This window comes from Typopeltis vanoorti, chromosome 21 (assembly GCF_054136105.1).
Source record: "Typopeltis vanoorti isolate ZY-2024b chromosome 21, IOZ_Tvanoo_1.0, whole genome shotgun sequence".
Lineage (NCBI taxonomy): Eukaryota > Metazoa > Arthropoda > Arachnida > Uropygi > Thelyphonidae > Typopeltis > Typopeltis vanoorti.
In genome coordinates, this window is record NC_143569.1 from 98,779,338 (window position 1) to 98,802,163 (window position 22,826).

The 22,826-nt window shown below is 34.0% G+C and overlaps 1 protein-coding gene across 1 annotated transcript in view; it reads left to right on the forward strand.

Moving 5' to 3' along the window:
* The first annotated feature begins 377 nt into the window (after positions 1–377).
* LOC150095136 (uncharacterized) overlaps positions 378–22,826 on the forward strand; it is a 271,956-nt gene continuing 249,507 nt past the window's right edge. The window contains exon 1 of the mRNA XM_090411337.1: positions 378–1,096. Within this exon, the coding sequence (XP_090267463.1) occupies positions 928–1,096 (169 nt within the window). The 5' untranslated portion in view covers positions 378–927. The remainder of the gene's footprint in view (positions 1,097–22,826) is intronic.

Genomic DNA, 22,826 nt, shown 5'->3' on the forward strand with positions numbered 1-22,826 from the left:
AAAAGTGTCCATTTAACACCCAAAACGGTCTTTTCGTCGCCACAACAGAATGGTTTGCACTATGCTTGATATCACAATATTGCTTGCCCGTAACGCTTACCTTATAGCAATATTTCGCGCCATTGTTGCTATGGTAACCGAATATGTAAAATAAGAAAAAAAAAAAACTTAGTGTCGACTTCCTTTACTATATATAGATATCTGTGAAGGCGCTCCAACCGCAAAGAACCATTGAGAAACAAGACAGGCTTCGCTTAAAAATACTCGTTTTCGTTGTAGAGGGCGCTAACAGACAACTCTCCCCCAAGTTTTATGAAGCATTGGTGTCAGCCGGTGCACGTGATTCAGGCTTCACTCCGCTCGCGGGGACGCTGTTGGATTAGAACGCGCCGCGGGCAGGCCACCGAACTCAGCAACGCTGTGGAGTGCCGATAGCTGAGTTTAGGTTCTGACGAAGCCATGGACTTCGCGTTCCACACAACTCCGGTGCTGTTTTGAAAAATTAAAACACTTTTTTTATTTAAAAAAAAACAACAACAAAAGAAAATAAGGGGGAAAACAGTTAGAAACGTGGGCAAAGGCCTGGATACAGTCCCTAAGATCAATGAGGCAGTCGATCTAAGACTTCTAAACTTCTTTAGTAAGCACGTGTTTAAATCTCCAGTTCGTATGTGTGCGTACGTGTGCATGCGTCTGCCGTGTTTTTCCCGTTCACTTTTAGGTTCTCCCCCTGTACGGAAAGATGAGGCCATTAGATTGGGGCTGAAAATCGGATTGTTCTGAGTGTAAAGCGGCGTAGTAGCAGGCTTCAACATTTCCCCGTGCTGATGACCTCTCAACTTTGACCTTTTGTACCCTCCCCCACTTCAGGATTTTTTCTGCGGATTTTGTATACCGGTTTTTCTAAACCCCCCCAACTCTAGACCAATGCCACCTCTCCAGCTCGAATCTGGCAATACAGATGTCACCTGTCAAATAGCAGATAGGATAAACAGGAGGTCTTGTAGAGTGGCAGCGGGTGTCGTCCGCTCATCACTTTTCGATACTTGTACCCAAGCTGCTTTTATAGTTTTGACTTTCGTCACTGGAGTCTGTGGTAAGTGCAATATTTCGTTTGTTATTTTCCCTATTTCTTTTAAGTTTATTATGGAATTAAATAAAAGATTGATATGAAGAATTCGTTTATTCAGTGAATAAATTAAACATTGAATATCTGTAATATTAAAACCATGATAAAAAAAAAGTGATAATTATTAAAAAGTGTGGTAAAATTCATTAAAAAGATTATAATAGTTGGTAACTGTTATGGTCGTAGTAAAATAGACAATCTCCGAAACTTAGAACGTGATGAAATTGACTACAATCAAATTAACAGTAATTACATTTACAGTTAGTTAAATGAAAACGACAATTTTAGCTTTCAATCACGTGATACGGTAGTGACGACAATGCAATTTACGGTAAGTTAAATAAAAACGATAATTTTAGCTTTCAATCACGTGATACGGTAGTGACAACAATGAAATTTACGGTAAGTTAAATGAAAACGACAATTTTAGTTTTCAATCACGTGATACAGTAGTGATAATGAAATTAACATTCATATCTACAGCTCGTATCTGTTCAGTGAAAACGACAACTTTAGTATTTAAGCACGTGACAACAATGAAATTAACAATAATGAAATTTGCAGTTGATAACAGTTAAATGAAAATGACAATTTTATTATTGAAACGCGTGGCACAGCAGACATAGACAGTAATAGAAATTACAACAAAGTATTCATTAAAACAATATTTAAGTATTTTAACAAAATCTTTTATCTATTTTTGGATATATTCGTTCGCATTTACCCTCAGATACATCCTTAAACGCTGAGATAAGGTTCGAAACAGCTAAACCATTTATAATAATCTCTTATACTTCCTTATCTGAATTCCCATTTGTCTGCAGTGAATCATTTATCTGAAAAAACGAACCACGCACAGTTTCCTCGGAAAATTGGATCTTCTCAGAATATTTTACTTAAAGAGATTAGCGGGAAACATTTTTAACTTTTCAAATTGAAGTGTTTCCATGCTCGTTTTAATACCCCGATTTTAGATACGTCATTTGGCAGTGCGGATAATTAAATAGTTTCTTATATGGAATCAGGATGGCATCTTTGCATTTGCACCAACACGAAATTTTCGTTCAACTTTTTTTTTGGGATGTGAGCGGCGCGCTGATATTTGGCATTTATCACGAACAGTCCATTTACAGAGTTTTAATAGGAAAACACAAAGCGAAGCAGAAATAAACGCGAGAAGAAAGAAGACATTTATCAAATGCTTTTAATGAATCATTGTGGTGTAGCAGTTATTGAAAGAACGAATAATTTTTCTTTCTTTTCTTTTTTTTTTTTCAAGTAAAGCTATTGATGGACATACAGTGAAAAATTCGTTGACAAATGAAAACAGGCTAATGGCAGATAGAATTAATTACCTTTGCAACTGACAAACATTAATTAAATTGAGAAATGGACATTTTGTTCCATTATCAAGGTCACGCGCACTGGTTCTCGAGCTAGTCTGTTGCTAAGTTACAACTGAGGAAATTGACAACTTACAGTAATTAAACTCGAGGTTTGTTATAATTCAACTACCGAGTATTGTTGCAAATCGTCTGCTCAGTATTTGCTTCATACAACAATGAAAAATATTGCAAATTAAAACCAACAAATGTTATTAGAATTCTGAAGAATATAAACGACTATTATAGGTAGTTTTCATCAGCACAGTTGAAATATATTTTCTTAAATCGATTTCTTAGTAATAATTTAAAAAGCAAGTGAAGAAACTTCTGATTAAATCTAAGTCGTATGTTTATCCTGAACAAGACAAGTTTGTTAGGAAACTTACGTCGATCGAGGATTTAAGATTCTTGTGTAATTAAGTTCTCCTCTTCCTTGTTCCGCTTTGCGAGGAGCCATGTGACCACGAACGCCGTTGACCACGTGAGTGGGAAGCAAAGTGTCGTCGAAGGTCGACAGGGGAATTAAGAGCGTCGGTTGTCGATGCAGGAGTGGATGAGTGGGACTGTTAGAGGCAGCAAAACGACACGGACTGTTCCGTCTCACCTGCGCACATAATGGCAGTAAGGAGAAGCAAAACTTCGCTGGAAGGTCGATAATGTTGGTAGATTTAGAGATGCAATTTCGCATATGTAAGGAAGAAACTCTCTCTCTTTCTCTCTCTCTCTCTCTCTGCAAGTTACTCATTTTTGCATGAGAAACATGGTTTGATATCAGTAAATCTACTGCTGGAGTTTATCGTTAGAATCTTTTGGCCTGGGTTTATTCGGTCAATAGGAAGTACTCAGATAGTACGAAGGAATCTTTTCTACAAGAAAAAATCCCACTCATTGGGAGATCAAGGATAATTGCCCATTTTTTTCGATATTTATTATTCAGTGCTTCTTTAACAATTGGATTAGTAACCCTATCACAACTGTGTATTGTCAGAAATCCAACGAGAGCAATAATGAAATGAAAAGAAAGATAAAAAATTCACTTAAATACATAGAAAAGGAAAGAAAACAAGAAAGCTATCGAAGGGTGGATATTTTATGGCTGTTATTCTCTCGATTTATTTATATAGACGGATATATAATTAAATGCACGTGCGAGCGAGCGCGCGCACACACACACACACGCAGATATATAGAGAGAAAGATGTTGTCTGACTGTAGATAAATTTGGAAGCGAATATTATTTATTGCGGAAAGAGAGAGAGAGGGAGAGATGAAGTGTTAAAATCACTTCGTGTATTTATCAGCCATTTTGATTGTTGTGTTTCTAAGGGACAAAAACAATTACGTGTTAGATCTGTAAACAGCGTAGGTATAAAAGGCATAAAAATATTCCTCGTTTTTTTTGGGGGGGGGGGGGAGGGTACTCGAACCTAATTTTTTTCAACCAAACACACGTGAATCTTTGGAATTCTGAGACGCCGATAACCGGAGAAATAGAAAGAAAAGATAAGTGGTGTCGATGCTACCGAAAAACAGATTGAGAAAAAAAAAACGACAGATGAATATACAGAATGTTAAAAAACTAGATAGCTGTGGTGCATGCTGGATATTCTTAAGACGGTCTCTGATTTTTCTTGGGGAGATTTGATTTATTTAAATGAACTGTTTTTTTTTTAATCTATTATCTATCAGAATGCTATCAATCAGCGACAAAATTCAACAAAACGAAGAAACGCCACAAAATGACATTGATAAATGGTATGTCGTTCATCATTTCGCTACTAATTTTTTGGCAGAGAGGGTTCACTCTTCTTAAGGGGAAGATGCTTGAGATAGTCGCTGTGAATGCCGCTAACATACAGGTAGAAATTAAAAGAAAATAAATAGATTTAAACGTGAAATATTACCCATTATATAGAACAATTAAATAATAAACCCATCAATGATTATGCAGCACGAATGCCAAATAAGTCCGAGTAGATCTGAAATACTTTTTAACAACCAACAATAACTGATGACGTCATAATATTAAATTGGGTTTCCAGACATAGCAATCATGCGAGTATTGCACTCTCGAGCGTATTTATCATAGGTTAAAATTACTGAATTCATACTAGCCAAAAATAATCAAACTTATCCTGGATAAGCCTATCTAGGATAACGTGACAAGTTCAACAATTTTAGCCTATCTATGATAAGCTCGATAAATTGTAGTTATTATGAATTTAGTAGTACTTCTAGCCCATGATAAGTTTAATGTGTTTTTCGTCTATCCAGGATATGCTCAATAATTTTAGTTTATCCATGAATGTTCGATAATTTTAGGATGAGACTAACTACACTAAAGTGTGGCATTAGATGGGATATCAGCTCGGGTTTCGAGAGAATGTGCAAGGGAACTGGCATTGCTTCTGACTAGGCTCTTCTGACAAGGGCAAAAAATAAGCGAGGTTGTAAGACTGCAGTAGCAAATTATAGACCAATCGGTATCTCAGGTGTGGTGGTAAAAGTACTAGAAAAATTGGTCTAAAAGAGAATTCGAGAAACGGTAGATAAAACTATGATACTGAATGAGGTTCACCATGGCTTTGTGAAGAGTCGGTCATGCCGTCGTAATATACTAACTTTTTATAATAGAGTAACAGCTCAGTTGGATACAGGAAATGGCTACATAATGATTTTGCAAAGCCATTTGACAGAATACCACGTGGAACTCTGTTATGCAAATCAGAACAAAATGGGATGGACATGACACTGTTTTTAAGTGGATAAAAGGGTGGTTCTCCCCCTCCATATACCACTTTTTGATATCTGCTGTACAGATATCAAAAAGTGGTATATGGAGGGGGAGAATCAAGGTGAAAACAGAATGGATAGATAAGGTTTTAGTGGCAGAAGGTTCAGAGCTGGGACCATTGCTGTTTAATTTGTACATAAATGATATTGGAAATAACCTGCAAGGAAATATTCAGTTGTTTGCTGATGATGCGGAATTAGGTAGAGTAATAGTTAATCAATGTGATGTGGAGAGCTTGCAGGACGATTTAAATAGGATGTCAGTATGGGCAAAAGTTAATGGGTTTAATGTGGAGAAATGTGAATTTATGCATTTTGGGATAAACAGATTCCAAAGTGTGTACTGCATTGATGACACTGTACTCCGGGAAATAGATGAAGCTAGAGATTTAGAGGCGGTGGTAGACAGAGTTAAATTTCACAGGACATATTGCTAAGGTAGCAATATGTCCTCTGGTACGCCCGGATCTGGATTATTGTGCTCAAGTCTGGTCCCCTGGGTTTCTTGGGGGTGAGGAAGCGGTGGAGAGGATTCAGAGGCGAGCGATCAAGATCGTGAGTGGCCAAAGGAGTTGGTTGACAGGAGAAAAGGAGGGGGGATATGATAGAAACATTTAAATTGCTTAAAGGGTTTTATAGGATAGACGCATAGGAAATGTTTCAGTCCTTGGCCGGAGGGACAAGAACAAGGGGAGGCCATGGCTGGAAGTTGAATAACGGTGTGGCCAGTAGGGGTGTGAGGACTAGATTTTTTGCTTGGAGAGTTGTGAATGAGTAGAATGGGTTGCCTGACTCAGTTGTGAGTGCTTCGTCCGCTGAGTTCAAGAAGGGATATGATAGATTGTGTCTTCCGTTATGAGTCTTCGAACTCCATGGAGGTGCCTGTATAATAATAATAATTGCATTAGCCTATAATGTATCATAGGCTAATGTAATAGCATTAGCCTATGATAAATTTAATGAAATTCGATTTCGATAATTTTAGCCTATCCGTGATAAGTTCAATGATTTTAGGCTGTTATAAATTTTATAGTTTTAGCTTATGATAAATTCAGTAGTTTTAGCCTATCTTGGATAAGCAGTTATTAATATAATTGAAATAAGTTAAACCTTTTAAGGCTATCTTGTGAAAATAATAAACCATTTCAAGTTGTTTTATGATACGCTGAAAGTAAGTGTGTATCTTCTACATTTTTGTTCATCTTTATTGTTGAGAGCGTTTGCTCGAAATAAAAAAAAACATTTTAAAATCATAGAGGAAAGATTCCGATGAAAACACAAGTCCCAGAACTAATTTCCGAGATCTCTTCAATGAGCGCACATGGACGAAAATCGTCCGTAAATCTACGAAGCACTCAACGAAACAGAACATGTAAAGCTGTAGGGAGGGTAGGAGGGGGAAGAGAAAGACTGCAGTTATTACATTATAGCAAATAGCCCAATAACTCAATAGAAATATCCAGAGGGGAAATTTCTTTAAGACGAACCGAATCAGGCAGCGAAGTGAACAGCTACTGAAGATTGCGTACACGTTTAGACACTCGTGAAGTTAACAGGGCTTCAATTTTTCCTTCCTTCCTGAAGCTACTTGCACGGCGCGATGATGAGCTTAGTTAGCTCCTCGGGAAGAAGATGTTATTGTTGATAGCGCGGAGCGAAAGAGAGAGAGAGAGAGAGAGAGAGAGAGAGAGAGAGAGAGAGAGAGCCTATTCGATTACTTCTCCCAGATGTTAGCTCCAATAAGAGTGTTTGACAGTTCACTAACTTGGATCATTTGAAAATACCTCCTACCTTAGCAACATCCTGTTGTCCTGGCGACTCTATCGGTTCACTGGTTCCGTTCAACCCTTTCAGAAAAAAAACCAATCGAAAAGTTGAACTGCTTCAAGGCACAGACGTCAAGAACGTCCGGTTCACCAGAAACGCATCTAACGTGAAGCTACTCCACACACACGACACTCTAGGTAAAATATCGTGTATTTCCGGATACAAATTCCTGTCTGGGTAGTCTCCATGTATTTGGTGCTTTTGATACTTTTTTTTATCGTTGTTTAGCGGGAGTTGGCAGATTTCTGTTTGGTCGAAATGTGGCTAAAGGAATTAACCTGTTGTCGTACGAACAGTTGCAATCTAATACTAGCTTAGCGTGTCAGGTAGAAAATTACCTTATCTATCGGTCTATGTGTGTCTCTGTTTATTTTTACCAACTGTGTATAATTACCGTAGTAAATCAATGCAGAAATAACAAATCGGTAAACATCGTATTAAAAGTGCAACAATTACTTTGACTATTTAATATTCGGCATTCTGAAGTATTGTTTAGCCCGGTATTGTCTTCAGCAACACATTGTTACAGTTCGACTGCTATTCACTTCCCCAATATATTGTTAAAATAATTCGTCTGCTCACTATCAGCTTCATAAACATAACGTTACATTTTTTACCCTGCTCAGCATGTAGTTTAATCAATAGAGAAAGAGATATTATTCATCCATTAGATATCATGCAGCTTTGTATTAGTATAATTACTTGATATCTCTTGTTATCTCTCTTTTACTTCTCTGTTTACTTCTGAACAACTTTCTCCAATTACAACAATATCTCAATACACCAAAGGCATATTAATGCGTGCATTGTAATCACAATTAAACGAGTCTAATTGCAATTCAGCTCTGAGAATAATCACAAATCTTCTATTCGCCATTTGTGTCAATAACAAAGGGAAAATTATACATAACTACGAGATTTTTCACTTATTTATTAAACGCAACCTAAAGAGAGATTAATTGTATATATTTGAATTTGCTAGTGGAAACGTACATTAATAAACGGAAACACAATACCTGAAAAGAGACAAAGAGAATTTGTTAATACATAGAGAAAGCAAATACTTAGCTACAGAGGAACAAATAAAACTAAATGCGATAATTCAGTGTTATAACAAAAGACTATTTTCCTAAACAAACTTTGAAATAAAAATAACTAAGGCATATAATAATGGAATATATTATAGATCCATTCATATTTTATAGAAAAATCTTTAAAAAATCTGAAAATTTACCACACAGTTTATGAGAATGTAGCATTTGTCAATAGAGTTGTCTTGGGTTGCACTACATAAATGACAAGCTCTTCCCAAGTGCCCGTATGTTCATCTCAGTATGCAGGCTCTCTAGCAAATTTTCCACACTTTGTAACTTTTTTTCTAAATTTAGTTATAAAATATAAATGAAAAAATATATATATAAATTTAGCTATAAAATATAAATGGATCCATAATATCCTCTATTCATTTTTCTTAGTTCGTGAATTTGAATCTTTACCATTTTAGAAAAAGTAATATCTTTTTGACCTTTGATGGCTGTATGAAATGCATCTTAAGTAAATGTTAATTGATTGGTCGATCTATAGAATGAATACCATTTATTCCATTTATTTTTTTTAATTTTTTGTATTATTTCTCTACGCGTACGGAATTTTAATATACCCGGTGTATACACGGAAAAATGCTTTACATGTGATCTTACCGAACTCCGGTCACTTTATTTGTTGTTGCTATGGTAACCATTATCTAGGAAGGGGTTTGGTTAGTGGAGGTGATTGATTTGATGCTTCTTAGCAAAGCGGAGGTGACTGAGCTCAAATGCTTCTGAACAGATAATAAGCTCATTGAGTGTTGGGTTGCCTAAAACTCGCACTTATTTTAAGGATTGGTTGGTTGGTTTTGCCAAAGAATAAGCATGATATCCCGGTGGTTAAAACCCAACAATCACCGGTTGTAAGCGACACCATTTCCTGATTAAAAAATAAAAAAATAAAAATAAAAAAACTATTTTCCTATGGTTAACAAAGTGCTAAGCTACAAGGCCTTTCTACGTTTCATGAAATTACCGACTTTTTTTTTTTTTTTGTACGTTTGGGCTCATTAAGGACAGATGCGTTGTTTAGTCCCTCTCCTTTGGAAGATGCTGTAATCCTTCGCCATCGAGCATGATGCTAGCAAAGTGATTTTGCAGTTAGTCCGTAAGTTTCATTCAGCAAGCCGGAAGTTTGCTAAGATGTCGTGCCCCATCATCGCTACACACCTATTGTATAGTTCGGTGCAAGTGGAACGAAGTTCCATTCTCTTAAGAGGCGGCCTCCCGCTGCTCAAGAATACTAATGCTCAATCTACTGTGGGCGGGATTGAATACACAATGAAATTCGCTAATTACCATAATGTACTATGCTAATTAGTGTACTTTGCAAGGGATTCTTAGCGGCAGGTGTTGACTGGAAGAAGATTAACGTGAGGAAGTTGGTGCCACTTTAGATAAACTGTTAGAAAAACGTATTTGATGACCCCTATATCGTCCTCCTCCCCACCCGTCATCTACATTTGTTGCAGCTGACACTTAGGATTGATGAACTCGTTCTTTCTTTCTTTTTGCGTCTCTGGCTTCTTTAAAGAACAGATTAGCGTAATACGTAGCGAGAGTAAATGCTGTCCCTTCCTTCCAAGAGTGGCTTCAGCGCCTTTGAATGAAGAAACAACACCACTTATGAATATAGACCTGCTAGTTTTTAACAATGAATACAGAAACCTAACAATATAAACAGTCGTTGCTACCTGCCTATTCTTAAAGGCTCTCTGCAAAATGAAATATTCACAACTTTGAGTTATGTTTATGTTACATGTTTTATCGGATGGATGAGTGTCATGTGGATCGAAATATCTAAGGTTTTTTTACGGAATTAGGCATTATTTTTCCTTATGCTTTCATCTCATCTTATTTTTCTTTATCCTGACGTGTTACACGAAAATAGCCTATCTTTTCTTCTTCAAGTGTCATCCCCTAGGAGGAAGTTGACAACCATGTCACGGAACTTTTTTCTTTCTTTTGCTGCTTTGGAACATTTATGGTAATTCAAGTCAGTCCAGTCCTTAATGTCCTCAAACCACATTCTCCCGAGTCTACCTCCCCCTCTTTTTCAATCCAGTTTCCCTTCTAATATTAATTTCTTGTCTAGTTAGATGTCCAAAATATTAACGTTTTCGTTCTTTAATTATTTTCATTAATGTTCGTTTCATTTTTGCTTTCTTTAAAACATCTTCGTTTTTCATTTTCTCTGTCCATGGTATTTTCAACATTCTTCTGATGGTCCACATTTCGAAAGAAAGCTCCATTTTATAGCATTTTATTAATCTTTTTCTTGTGTCTATGCTAATCTTTTTCTAAATGTCTCTGGATGTTAGAACATTTTTCATGTCAATAAAGGCTTTTCTTGCTATCTGTATTCTTTTTTTTATTTCTTTAATGGAATTTCCTCTGTCTGTAAACATTTGTCTCAAATATGTAAACTGATATATAACAGTAATTCACCATCAGTTGAAAATAGCCTATCATGTTCAAATAATTTGGCTTATATGTCGTAATTATTTGGCTTAAACCTTTTATATGTCGAGGCGTGGATGTTTTAAAAATGAAATACCGCAGTTTCCGGAGGGCGAATCCCTTTCCAATGAGACTAGCTACTTTACCTTCAGTTGAAAAGTTCTTAGTAGAGTTTCTTTGCATCCTAGATAGCATCGAAACCCAGGTCTTTCCAATCAAAAGGCTTCGTCTATACGTACTCAGCTACGGAGGCTCTCCTAACATAATATATTTATCGTGAACGTACAATCAATTAAATGTTATATTGAATTACATGCCAAAAAGAAAATCAATTTTGAATAAGTTTCTTAATTTAGGGCTGTAGGCAGTTACCTATTACTAGAAATACATACACACACCGCTACTTCGTCATTGTTTAAGCCGGTTAAGTTAGATGAAACGAGTAAAAAGGCTTAGAAAATAAGTCTAAACACAAAGGGATTACTAAGTAGATTTTTTAAACTGATTCGTTGGGCAAATTCAGTACGAAAAGACGAAGAATATTCAGCCAAAATGAAATCAACAGTAAACGAAATTGACATTAAAACTGCCTTTTTAAAATATTATTTAGATTTCCTGCCTGAATAATCTAAAAATATAATGTTAATGTCATTTATGTGTTTTAGGAAGAGCCTAATTTTTCCCTTTCTTTCCGTTTTTTTCCCCTTTTCAAAATTAGCTCTTTATTTATTTTTCTTTTCTTTTCATGTCATCAGTGTCTTCTTGGCTTCTTTCTTCTCTTTCTTGACATCTTTTCTTTCTAATTTATACTTTTCATATTTTTCATATTATTGCGGTTATTCATTTGAGTTTTTTTTATTATTATTTATTCTTTAGCGAACGTAATAATATTTCTTCGCCTTGAAGAACGCGCTCGCCGCATTAAATCTCAAAAACGTGAATTTGGAGCCAAACGTAGATCCCCAATAAATTCGCATTTACACTCAGCGACGCGTAACGGATTTTTTTTGTACTTTTTTTTTTTTACTATTGTTCCTCTTATTTTTTTTTTCCAACTACGTCATGTGCTCTAACAATAATCTCAGAAGAAACGCAAGCAAGAATCATTGAAGCGTGGTACGCGCAAAGCTGCAACTGGAATCTTTTTGGTTTGTCTGTCTGTTAGTTCTCCTTCTGCTAAACGGAGTGAGAAATTCAGATTGTGAAAAAAAAACTTAAGTGTGGCGACATCCACCAGATAAGCAGGTGGTTTTGTTAGGCCTTATTTCAGTAGGAAGAAAAATCATTTGAAAATGTGTCGTAACTTACCCTCAATGCCTTTTTTATTTTAAAAAAACTATGACATTTCTTTTAATTTCTTTCTTTCTTTCTTTTTTTTTTGTTTCTTCTTTCTTCTGCTTTAAAGGGATTCGCGAAGTCAGACCGTACAGCTTAAAATCGCTAATCTTGTTTTGTCAGATGGAACGAAGTGTTTAGTACCCACGGGTGTATTCACGTGATCAAAGAGATGACAGTAAAAGACCATAAATATGAAGCTTCGAGATGTCTTAATTCTTCAGAATATTTTTCTTCTGTTGACACCACGATTTTAAAACAAGTTGTCAACAACACTTGAATATAGATCGAAAAATTCGACTTGTATCATTATTAAAACCTATTTTCGGATAATTAAATTATTTACGTTCAATTAAATTTTTAAAGTTCTATGGATCTTTCCAACCTAATTGCATGATGCGAAGCATTTTTATCAGGTGGTTTTTTTCAAAGGGTGGGTTTGTCGATCTCATGCGGAGGTTGAGGGTTTCTGGCTCGCACAAAACACGCCTTATAGCCTTGGTTATGCGACAGTAGTTCTATTATTAGCATCGCAATGAAAAGATAATCATGTTATTAACAGAAAACTTCTATATGACCAATATTCCCTATTAATCTTTTTTCCCATTTCGATTCTAGCTATTAACATTTAATAGCAAAACTATTTTTACATGGGTCGCTGCTTGCTTTAGTACTGAATTTAAATTCCAAGAAGGATAAAAACGATCTTCGATGCCATCTCATTTACAAAATTATGTAAACGTTATATCAACATATTTTTTAAAAAATTCCTTCTCTTGTTAGACATCTTTCTGGAGGTAATCTATTTAAACTGGTGTTTTCGACTAGTAAAATGCTTCATTACTGTAATTTGAACTTTTCCATGTCGAAATACGATGATAATGATTTCATCTTGGAAGAAATACGGATAACTGATGAAATGGTGTTGGTTCGAACTCAATGTTGTTAAGAGAATCATTCGTATGCTCTAGAACAGTTGTGAAAGACAGCACTTAAAAAATTCACCAAACCCAATTGCAACCATTTCTGTTTAATTGATAGAAGAAAAATTTAAATTATATAAAATAAAATAAAATAAAAATTGAACAAGATGATGAGAAAATAAATAATACGAATGAAAAAATAAATAAAGAGTGGATAGGTTTTAAAAATCCGTTTAATTGTTATCCTACGGTAGAAAAACACACCAAGTTAAAAAAAAAACATTTCTACGTATTTAGCATATGAGGACTAAAAGTTTTATTCAAAATTTAAAATTAATATTCAGATCGTTGAAAATAAATTTAGGGTTTTAAAACAAAAAAATATTACATTTCATAATAGAAATTTTAGAACATTCTTAAAAAGGTTATAGATTTTATAATTTATTCCTAAGTGAGAAAATAAACTTTTCTAAAAACAAAGTTTTCCATTCACACCATTTTGATATTATATAATTTTTATATAAATAAGTTATTATAGGTGAGATGAGAAAGTGTTTTCCGGCACGGCCCGCTGAGTGGCTTTGTCGGTGAATGATTTTCTTCGGAATTTGAGTGGTTCTGCTCGGTGTGGGTGGAAGGCCATCTCACTGAGTGGAGCCAACGCTGAGATGGACGGTCTTTCGGCCACTATTGAGTGGCCTAGGGATCGTCTTAAATTTTTAGAGTTGGCGATGTGTAAGTAAACTTACACATAGCCAATGAAGTTCTGAGGCTCGGTTATTCTCTTGCCATGATCAGAGCTTTAATAGCTCAATAACACCTTATCCCTACACTGTCCTCTACAGATAACGGGGAAGATGAAAAGCATTCTTGCTTCGCCCCTTTAAGCCAGTCCTTTTATGAACTTTAATAACTGACAAAAAATATACTCTCATAATTCTTACATATTTAGAATTTAAAATAGATCATAATATTATCTTACAGTGGTATTTGTATTCAGAATATATATATATATATATATATATATATATTTTAAATTTATTTATTCCCCCCCCCAGAATATATGAGGTGTGGGGGATGTCTGGAAGCCAATATAAGAAGTGAATAATTAATTTTATTCTCTTCTTATATTGCCGTTACCCAGCCATGACTAGAGCTTTTAGCTCAATAACACCCCATCCACACATTTTTTCAATCAGATGAAGGGATAGAGAGTGAAGGACTAGGTCCATCTCCAAAAAAAAAAAAAAACAAATTTGGGATAGATCATAATATACTCTTACAGTGGATTCTGTATCTGTATTTGTTTTCAGAATATAAATATATATATAAGGGGTGGATGTCTGGAAAGCTTTGATAAACACCTAGAACAAAAATTAATTCATTTTATTGTCCTCTTATTTATCCTATATTTCTTGTGGTCATATCAGTTGCTTTAATATCATGTTTGTTCTAGGTGTTTATTATAACTTTTCAGCCCTCCCTCCTCTTAATTAAGATATTGCATTTTGCACTTAGGTATGTTACTTTCAGAATATGAATAATGTTGTTATATCCAGATGCATTAATTTTAGAGTAATTAACAATTGCATATTAAATACGGTTTGCGTATGAAAAATCTCAAGTAACGGTTATATATATTGATAGATTTTTACTTTTTTCCAAAATTTTCCTGTAAGGTGATATACGATACGATTACATGCGAAAATTTTCGCGACTTTAGCTCATTATTCGCTAATATGGTGGGAATGTTTGTTAAACCCATGAGGTTTCTACAGTATGCTAGAAGACAGTCAAATGAAATTCCTCCCTTAAATTTTGCATGTTAACTGGTGACCGTGCCTTTTCCCACTCGTTTCATGTCCTTGGCTTATAGATATTGTTCAATGAAGCTTCTAGCTGACGCGGGGAATGCAACTAATACTAGAAAGATACCGCCAGCTCAAGTAAGGCTGTTATTAATGGCACGTGGCAGCACGGGAAACTAGACGTGCAAGCATTATTTATTGTATTGGTAATGAATAAATATGTGCATAAATATTAAATACAAGACCTGTGGAAGGGGAGGATGCGCAAAATAACAATTTTAGCTATCAGTATGCGACAGCTTTCTCTTTCCTTGGATTAGATCCTGTTGTTTGCAATGTTAGGGGGTAGAAGAGGCGCCAGATGTGTGATGATATTACGTTTCTTGTAATAGTATATAATCAAGAATGCTTTAATGTTTAGCTTCTCCGAAGAAATAATCTTTTCTCATGTAGGCTCCTTACATCTTGAAACTTTAATGCATTCTAATAAAATTTCCAAACAGAAATTGCTTTCGAAACTGCAAGAAATCTTCTAGTAAATAATTCTGTTCTCTATTAATAGAAGGCAGATTTTTTGCAAAATTTATTTCCATAAGAAATTGAGATAAATTGAAATTGTAATTTAATTTGTCTTCCCCCGCAAGAACTACTATATAGCGCATATGTTGAACTTTTTAAGCTCTCTTAATACGCCGAATTAAAAAAAATCCACTTTATAACTAAATAAACACTCTGACATTATTAAAAAAAAGACGCAAAGTTTCCTAATTCAAACAGCTTACACATATTTTCTAATACAGATATAATAAGAAAATCAATTGGCTGCAATCGTATGCAACTAGATCAGGAACGAGAGATTGATTTGGTGTATTTGAATTGTCCATCACTGAATACTTTATGCTGGAGTTTTATTGTTTTTAGAAGCATCGTCTGAGCAAGTACCTTTTTTTTCTACCAACCTTACGATAATAAATTAGATTCAGCTACTTTTAATTAGTCCGCACACACACGCGCATAAAAAACATACTTTCTCTAGTCAAAGAAAGCCGCTAATTAGAACGTGAACTTGAGTGTGTCCACACAACAATTATAAGACTTGAAGTGAGTTGATTATTTGATGAAGCGAAATTCCCTTGCCGAAATCTTAAAAGATATGATGCTAAACGAATTCCTTTGTTTACAGAATGACAGCTCCGTCATGCTTAAGTCGGTGCTAAACAGTTAAATATTTCCCCACACACTTTATAGTTCAAAAGGAAAAGAGCGTAAATATTTCAAACTTTTTCATTTATTTTAAATTTTTTAAAATAAAAATGATTCTAAATATTTAACTACATAAAAATTAATAATTTCTAAAATGATCTTTAAAGATCAAATTAAAATATAACATTAAATATTTTACTATTTGAAGTGACACCATTATTAATCTAAAATAAGATAAATATTAGTAAACCTATGTAATGGTTGGGTGTTGGCAACACAATCCGATGACTTCCATTTTGGCCCTATATGCAGACGATACGGCAATACTAACCAGATCTCTCAGACCCCTTTTCATTACCAGAAAGCTTCAAGAAAACATTCTAAAGCTGGAGGGTTGGTTCTCTAAATGGAGATTGGAAGTCAACCCCCAGAAAAGCTCAGCCGTTCTTTTCTCAAAAAGGCCAATGTCTCCTGTAGGAGATTTGTTACTATTCAATATTAAAATTCCCTGGCAGTCAGAAACAAATTACCTGGGTGTAATTCTCGACAAAAAGCTATCTTTCAATCAACACACCAAGTCTGCATGCACAAAGGCATCTAAAGTCATAGCACAGATCTATCCGCTAATTAATAGAAATAGCAAGCTCAGCAACAGAATCAAATTGCAGCTATACCAGTTGACGATTCGTCCTATAATCACCTATGCCTCTCCGGCCTGGAGCCACACCTCTAATGCTAACATCATCAAAATACAGCGAGTGCAGAACAAGTGCCTGAGAATGATTTTGAATGCTCCGTGGTATGTTAGAAACATTCAACTCCACAGAGACACAAATATTCCCTATATCTTCTCTTTTCTACGATCCTTAGCCACCAAGTTTTTCCTAAAGACGTCCACACATCCCAACGATTTGGTTCAACAAGCTACAGCATACGATCCAACGGACATATTCAAATACAGAAGACCAAAAGCTATATTGGCCTCCTTTAGTGATGCATAATCTCCATGCCCAATCAGGGCGAGCATTCTGCTCATAAATTTTACCTTCACTGCAACCACAACAGATAGCGGGGAATATGAAAAGCATCTTGCTTCACCCCTAAAGACATAAATGTCAATTGTCAATTGGGTGTTGGCATGTGATCATAGATCTCATCTTGCATTTCATTTTGATTTATCGTTCGTTAACGGTTATTTATTTTGCTTCTATTTAAGATTTTTAGTATTTCCTGTTTTTTTTTTTTTTTTGCTTTAACAGTGGAAAGTCTGAGATTATTTCAGAAACACGACGTGGCTCAGCAGCTATATATAACTAATCGATGCTTCTTTCCTCATTTTCTATCTTACTATAAGTTTTATTTCCCTTTTCGTCCTTCAAAGCATGCAAACTAGTCTTCACACACATATCTTCAGACAAAAGAGTATTGAAAAAAGAAGGAAACGGGGACCACATTGTTAAACAATAATCCCCTAGTAAAGTAGCATTTCTACCCTACGAACCATCACTTTGAGAAACAAACAAACACACACACACTACTCTCATAGAAATCGAAAGCAGATACTTCCATAGTGAGACTGGCTTACTCATCTTTGATGAAAAGCTCTGATAAAAGATTCTTTACGTCAAAGACGGGATTTCGAACCCTTCTTTGATAATAAAAAATCTCGAACCAAGTTTACAAAATACAGCTGCGAACAAATTAATCCGAAGAAGCCGAATTTTCGTCAATTTTTTTAGTTTTTTGTTTTCCTGTTTTGTTTTTGTCGCAGTTAATAATTTTGGTTTTAGTTCACTATTTTGGTTGAGGGAGGAGTTTTAACTGTCTCTACGATGTTTATTAATAGTTTTAATCATTTTGTGTAGTTATAAAATGGATACATCTCCAAGAAAGTGTTCAAAAATATGTATTCTTTCTCTGCACACATATCCATGACTCAAAGACAAATTGCCAATGAGCATGGTCTTGGTTTGGGTACTGTTAATGCGATTTCAAAACCGTTTAGGGAGACGGGTACCTTTCTCCTGATAGATGAGGAAAATGTAGGCAAAAAAGGAAAACTTCACTTACTCAAGATCATTTACCAGTTTGGAAAGCAAATTGAATCCAAGATTGTCTGCTGTAGACTTAAATAGAGACTTTGCAGCTACTGGGATTAATGTTTCTGAAATGACAGTCCATCGAAGATTGGTGGAAGCAAGGAGGACTGTCCCCAGACCAAAAAAGAAACAACTGTTGACGAAAGGTATGCAGAAAAAGAGGCTCCAGTGGACAAAGATTGGACTGTCGAGAAGTGGAAGAAGGTCACATTCGCAGATGAGAGTCATTTCTTTGTTCATGAAAGCAAGTTCCCTATGTTCTCAAATCGGCGGCTAAGAAGACTTCTCCCGCCCACCTTCAACGAGCTCCTAAAAGCTGAAAAGATGTTCTGGGGGTTGTTTTACACATGACGGTCCAGGATAAAAGTGACCAATACATAAAAATATTGGTGAAAACAGTGGTTTCACAGATCCAGAAAGACAAAGCACTCATCTTCCAACACGATCTCGCTCCATGCCACACTTCAAAAACAGTGAAAGAGTTCCTCAAAAATCAAAACACCCAATTGCATCAGTGGCTAGGTAACACTTTCCTGCCATGAACCCAATAGCAAATTTATGGGCCATAGTGAAAAAGAGACTTAGAAAATTAAATTGTGATGCAAAGGATAACTTAATACAATCCATTATAAAAGTGTGGTTTCGATGTGCAGAAATAAGAAAAATGTGTTGTACGTTGGTGGAGTCCATACCTAAGCGAATTAATGAACTTATTAGGAACAGAGAAGCGCATCTTAATTATTAGGTAAATTTGGAGTTTAATTTTTCTTTAAAATGTGAGTGTTCGGATTAGTTCGCTATTGAACATATACATACACACATACGATCGAAACTCAATGTCATTTAATTACCATACAATTTCGTTTGATTTGATATTTGATTTCAAGATTTCGTTTTAACTTATAAGTGTTTATTTTTAAAACTAAATAAAGGTGTTAGAATATAATCTTAAATATTTGGTTTGAATTGTATTGAAGTATTGAATATTTTTTCAAAAATCATAATTTATTTTTAATAAAACAACATTCTTATGATTTTTAAGTAATAATTTTAATAATTAAAAAAATTTGAAATTTTGGGATTAGACTTTTTTTTAAACAGTATTTCGAAACGTTTCTAGTTTCCAGTAGAACATCTTTGCGAATAAAGAAAGTTCCTTTGTCGTTCTTCAAGCATCCCCACGAGATCATCCCCCTATGGAGGGACTACAAACTACTTCTTCACACTGTCAACTATTGTTAAACTCGCTTCAAGAGCCGTTTTGTTGTCTGATAAATGCGCATTTTCAGTTGTGCTGGTTCTCTTAAACAAAAGAATACTTTCTCGTATTATTCACGTAAATGATTTTTTCATTAAAAGAAAAAAAATCAGTTAACAAGAAGTAACATAAACGATGCCTTGATGAGAGTATCGATGCGTAATTGTAACTATAGATTCGATGTTTGAAATGAACATCAATCACTTAGCAACGGGCACTTTTGAAATTGACAACTTACTGGGTCGCACCCCACGTGGGGTGAGTTTCTCATTTTCTCGTCATCTGTATTTGTCATACAAGAGAGGGAACTACTAGATGAGGGGGATAAGGAGAGAGACAGAAATGGATGGATGAAGTATTTTGTATCCAAAAAGAAGACTGGTTGATGTTGAACGCATTCAAGATAATTAGATTGCTTTTGTGTAAAATATATTTCCCACGTTCGCACATACGTGTTGGGGTCTGCAACTGTGTAAGGGAGAAAGATAGTGATTATATTATATTCCAAAGATTTGTACTTGTAGTAATTGTATCAAATTACATCTTCATAAATGAATATTCTACACTATTCCAACGAATGTTAGAATTTCAAAACGTATTTGTTTTCTCATTTTCAATTCATCCACTGAAACACGAGAAACCTTTGAACGCTAGGTTTATTTATTTACTAAATTTTATTAAATTCCCATTTATTTATATATATTATATATATATAAGGACTGGCTTAAAGGGGCGAAGCAAGAATGCTTTTCATCTTCCCCGTTAACTGTAGAGGACAGTGTAGGGATAAGGTGTTATTGAGCTATTAAAGCTCTGATCATGGCAGGAGGGTAACAGTAATAGCCGAGCCTCAGTTAGAACTTCATTGGCTACAGCATTTCCATTCATTATCCTCCAAGGGTATTGGATTGAATGAATCAATCACCGCAACTCATGGTCGATTGTTTCCCCGATAATCCTGTATTATAATATTATAATAAATATATAATATATATAATATATATAATATAATATATAATATATATAATATAATATTATAATATTATAATAAATATATAATATATATAATATATAATATATATATAATATAATATATATATAATATATATAATATATATAATATAATATAATATATATTATATATATTATATACAATAAATTGAATTCCCAATTTTATTGAATTCCCAATTTTAATATATAATATATAATATAATATATATATAATATAATATATTATATTATATATTTAATTCCCAATTTTAAAATAAAATATTTTATACTTCATTTGTATTAAAAAAACAAAGGTGTTAGAATATATTAAAAATATATGGAGAGTTTATGTTTTATTTAAATTAGAAATATAAATATTTATATTAAAAATATAAATAAATTTTAAGCTTTAATTGAAAATATATTTTTATATTTTATTATGTTAAAAATAAAGGTGTCAAAATATATTAAAAAGTATAAATACGATTACATAACATAGTTATTAAAGATATTGAGTGAGAAAGCGCCCTCTTTAAGTGAGTTACATAAATAGAGTTATGTCTCTTCCTTTTATATCAAGAATTATGCTTTCGCCCGGTGAATATGCAATCATAATAAAAATTTCGCTTCACAGTATATTGTAAACTTGTTTATGAAGTTCAATATTTCAATTAAAAAAACATACTTTTTACAAAAAAAATTAATATTATAAATTTTTGTAATATATTGTAAACTTCTTTATGAAGTTAAATATTTCAATTCAAAAATAACATACTTTTATAAAAAAAATTAATATTTATGAATGTTTTATTCACGTTTACAATATATATATATACATATATACATGTTAAAATATATACATATATATATATATATATATACATATATATATATATATATACATATATACATGTTAAAATATATACATATATATATTTTAACATTTGATTGAGAAAAATAACTTATTTTTTCCTTAACTAAATTTTATATCTCAATTATGTTTAAAAAATAAAGGTGTTAAAATATAATCCCAATTGTTTTGTTTAATTAAAAAGATTTTCCATTTTTTTACATTTGTTTTCAATAAATAAATAAATTTATATAATAAAATTATTGAATTATTGAAAACGAGTTCTCTTTAATTAAATCACACCAATACAGTTGTCTCGGAACGTGGATTTCCACTTCTCTTATCAAAAATTATACTTGCCTCCGATGAATTTGCAATCATAAATTCGCATCTTATGTGGTTTCGCTTCAATGTATGACTTATTTATGAATTTAAATATTTCAAATAGCGTAACTCTAACACGTCAATATCAATGCAAACCACATTGGCACAAATCTGCAAAAACAAGGAAGGTTTGACCTAAAACAGACTCGAATAAATAAATGCGTCTGAAATTCTAAAGACATCAATTCGTCAGTGTCATAGCCAAGGGGACGCATAAACCACCAACTTTATCATCTTCCTCTTGTTCGAGTTTGCAAACCCCGAGAGGAGCATATGTTTAATATTTATGAGTACAGTTTTCAAATGGGTGGATATATCCCAAAAGTAGGAGGGGAAACATCTTGTTGATTCGATTTTCAGCTGTGGTAGGCTTTTGTGCACTATGCTTATGACTGATAAAGATACACGGGCGACCTCTAGGGGTACAAAATGCAAAGGAATGTCTGACGGTAGATTTTTCACAAAAGTGATGTGATCTCTATTATCAGTCCATACTGGAAAAGCTTCTAGAGTGTGCAAGTGGAGGGAAAGAGGGGGGGGGGGAGGTTAAAATTTGCATCTGCTCACTGAATAAGAGCGACTTGAAAGTTTTCACCGCAAAAAACTCGCATCCCTTGTGACGGAAAGGACGCATGAGTCAAAAATGGCTTTAACAATCGATGAAATAGCAAAGGACTGTTAAGGTTACGTGAAATCTATTTTAAGGAAATGCGCAGATTGTTCGTTTTTCTTTGCTAGTGTATTTGAAGGCAATAACATTCTTTTATTTCCTCTGTGTAGCCTCTTAGATAAACTTACGCCTAGATATTTGAAAGTGTGACATTAAAAAAAGTAATCTTACATCATTTTATTGTATTTCTAACTGTGACAGTACTGACAGCAGTATATATATATATATATATATATATATATATATATATATATATATATATATATGTATATATATATATTCCGAATACATTCATTGCTCGTAATCATTTTTACTCAAACTGGCTGTTTCTCAAATTAATCAAATATCAATATATTCGGATTTAATTAGATCATAAAAGTTATTACGATAGAGCATTATTGATTTGTGATGTGCATTATTATTAGGTGGTGTTATATCTTTTCAATCGTCCCCCAGGGTTCAGTTGTAATTAGCACAGGCAAACGAGTCTAGTGTTTCTCTCATTCATAGCCTTGGCTTGTGTGTCAAATTATCTTAGTTTAAGTTCCTTGTTGTTGATGATGTGCTGAGTTTTGATAGGTAATTCGAAATGGCATGCGAGAGTATGTCACAACCAGAAGTAGG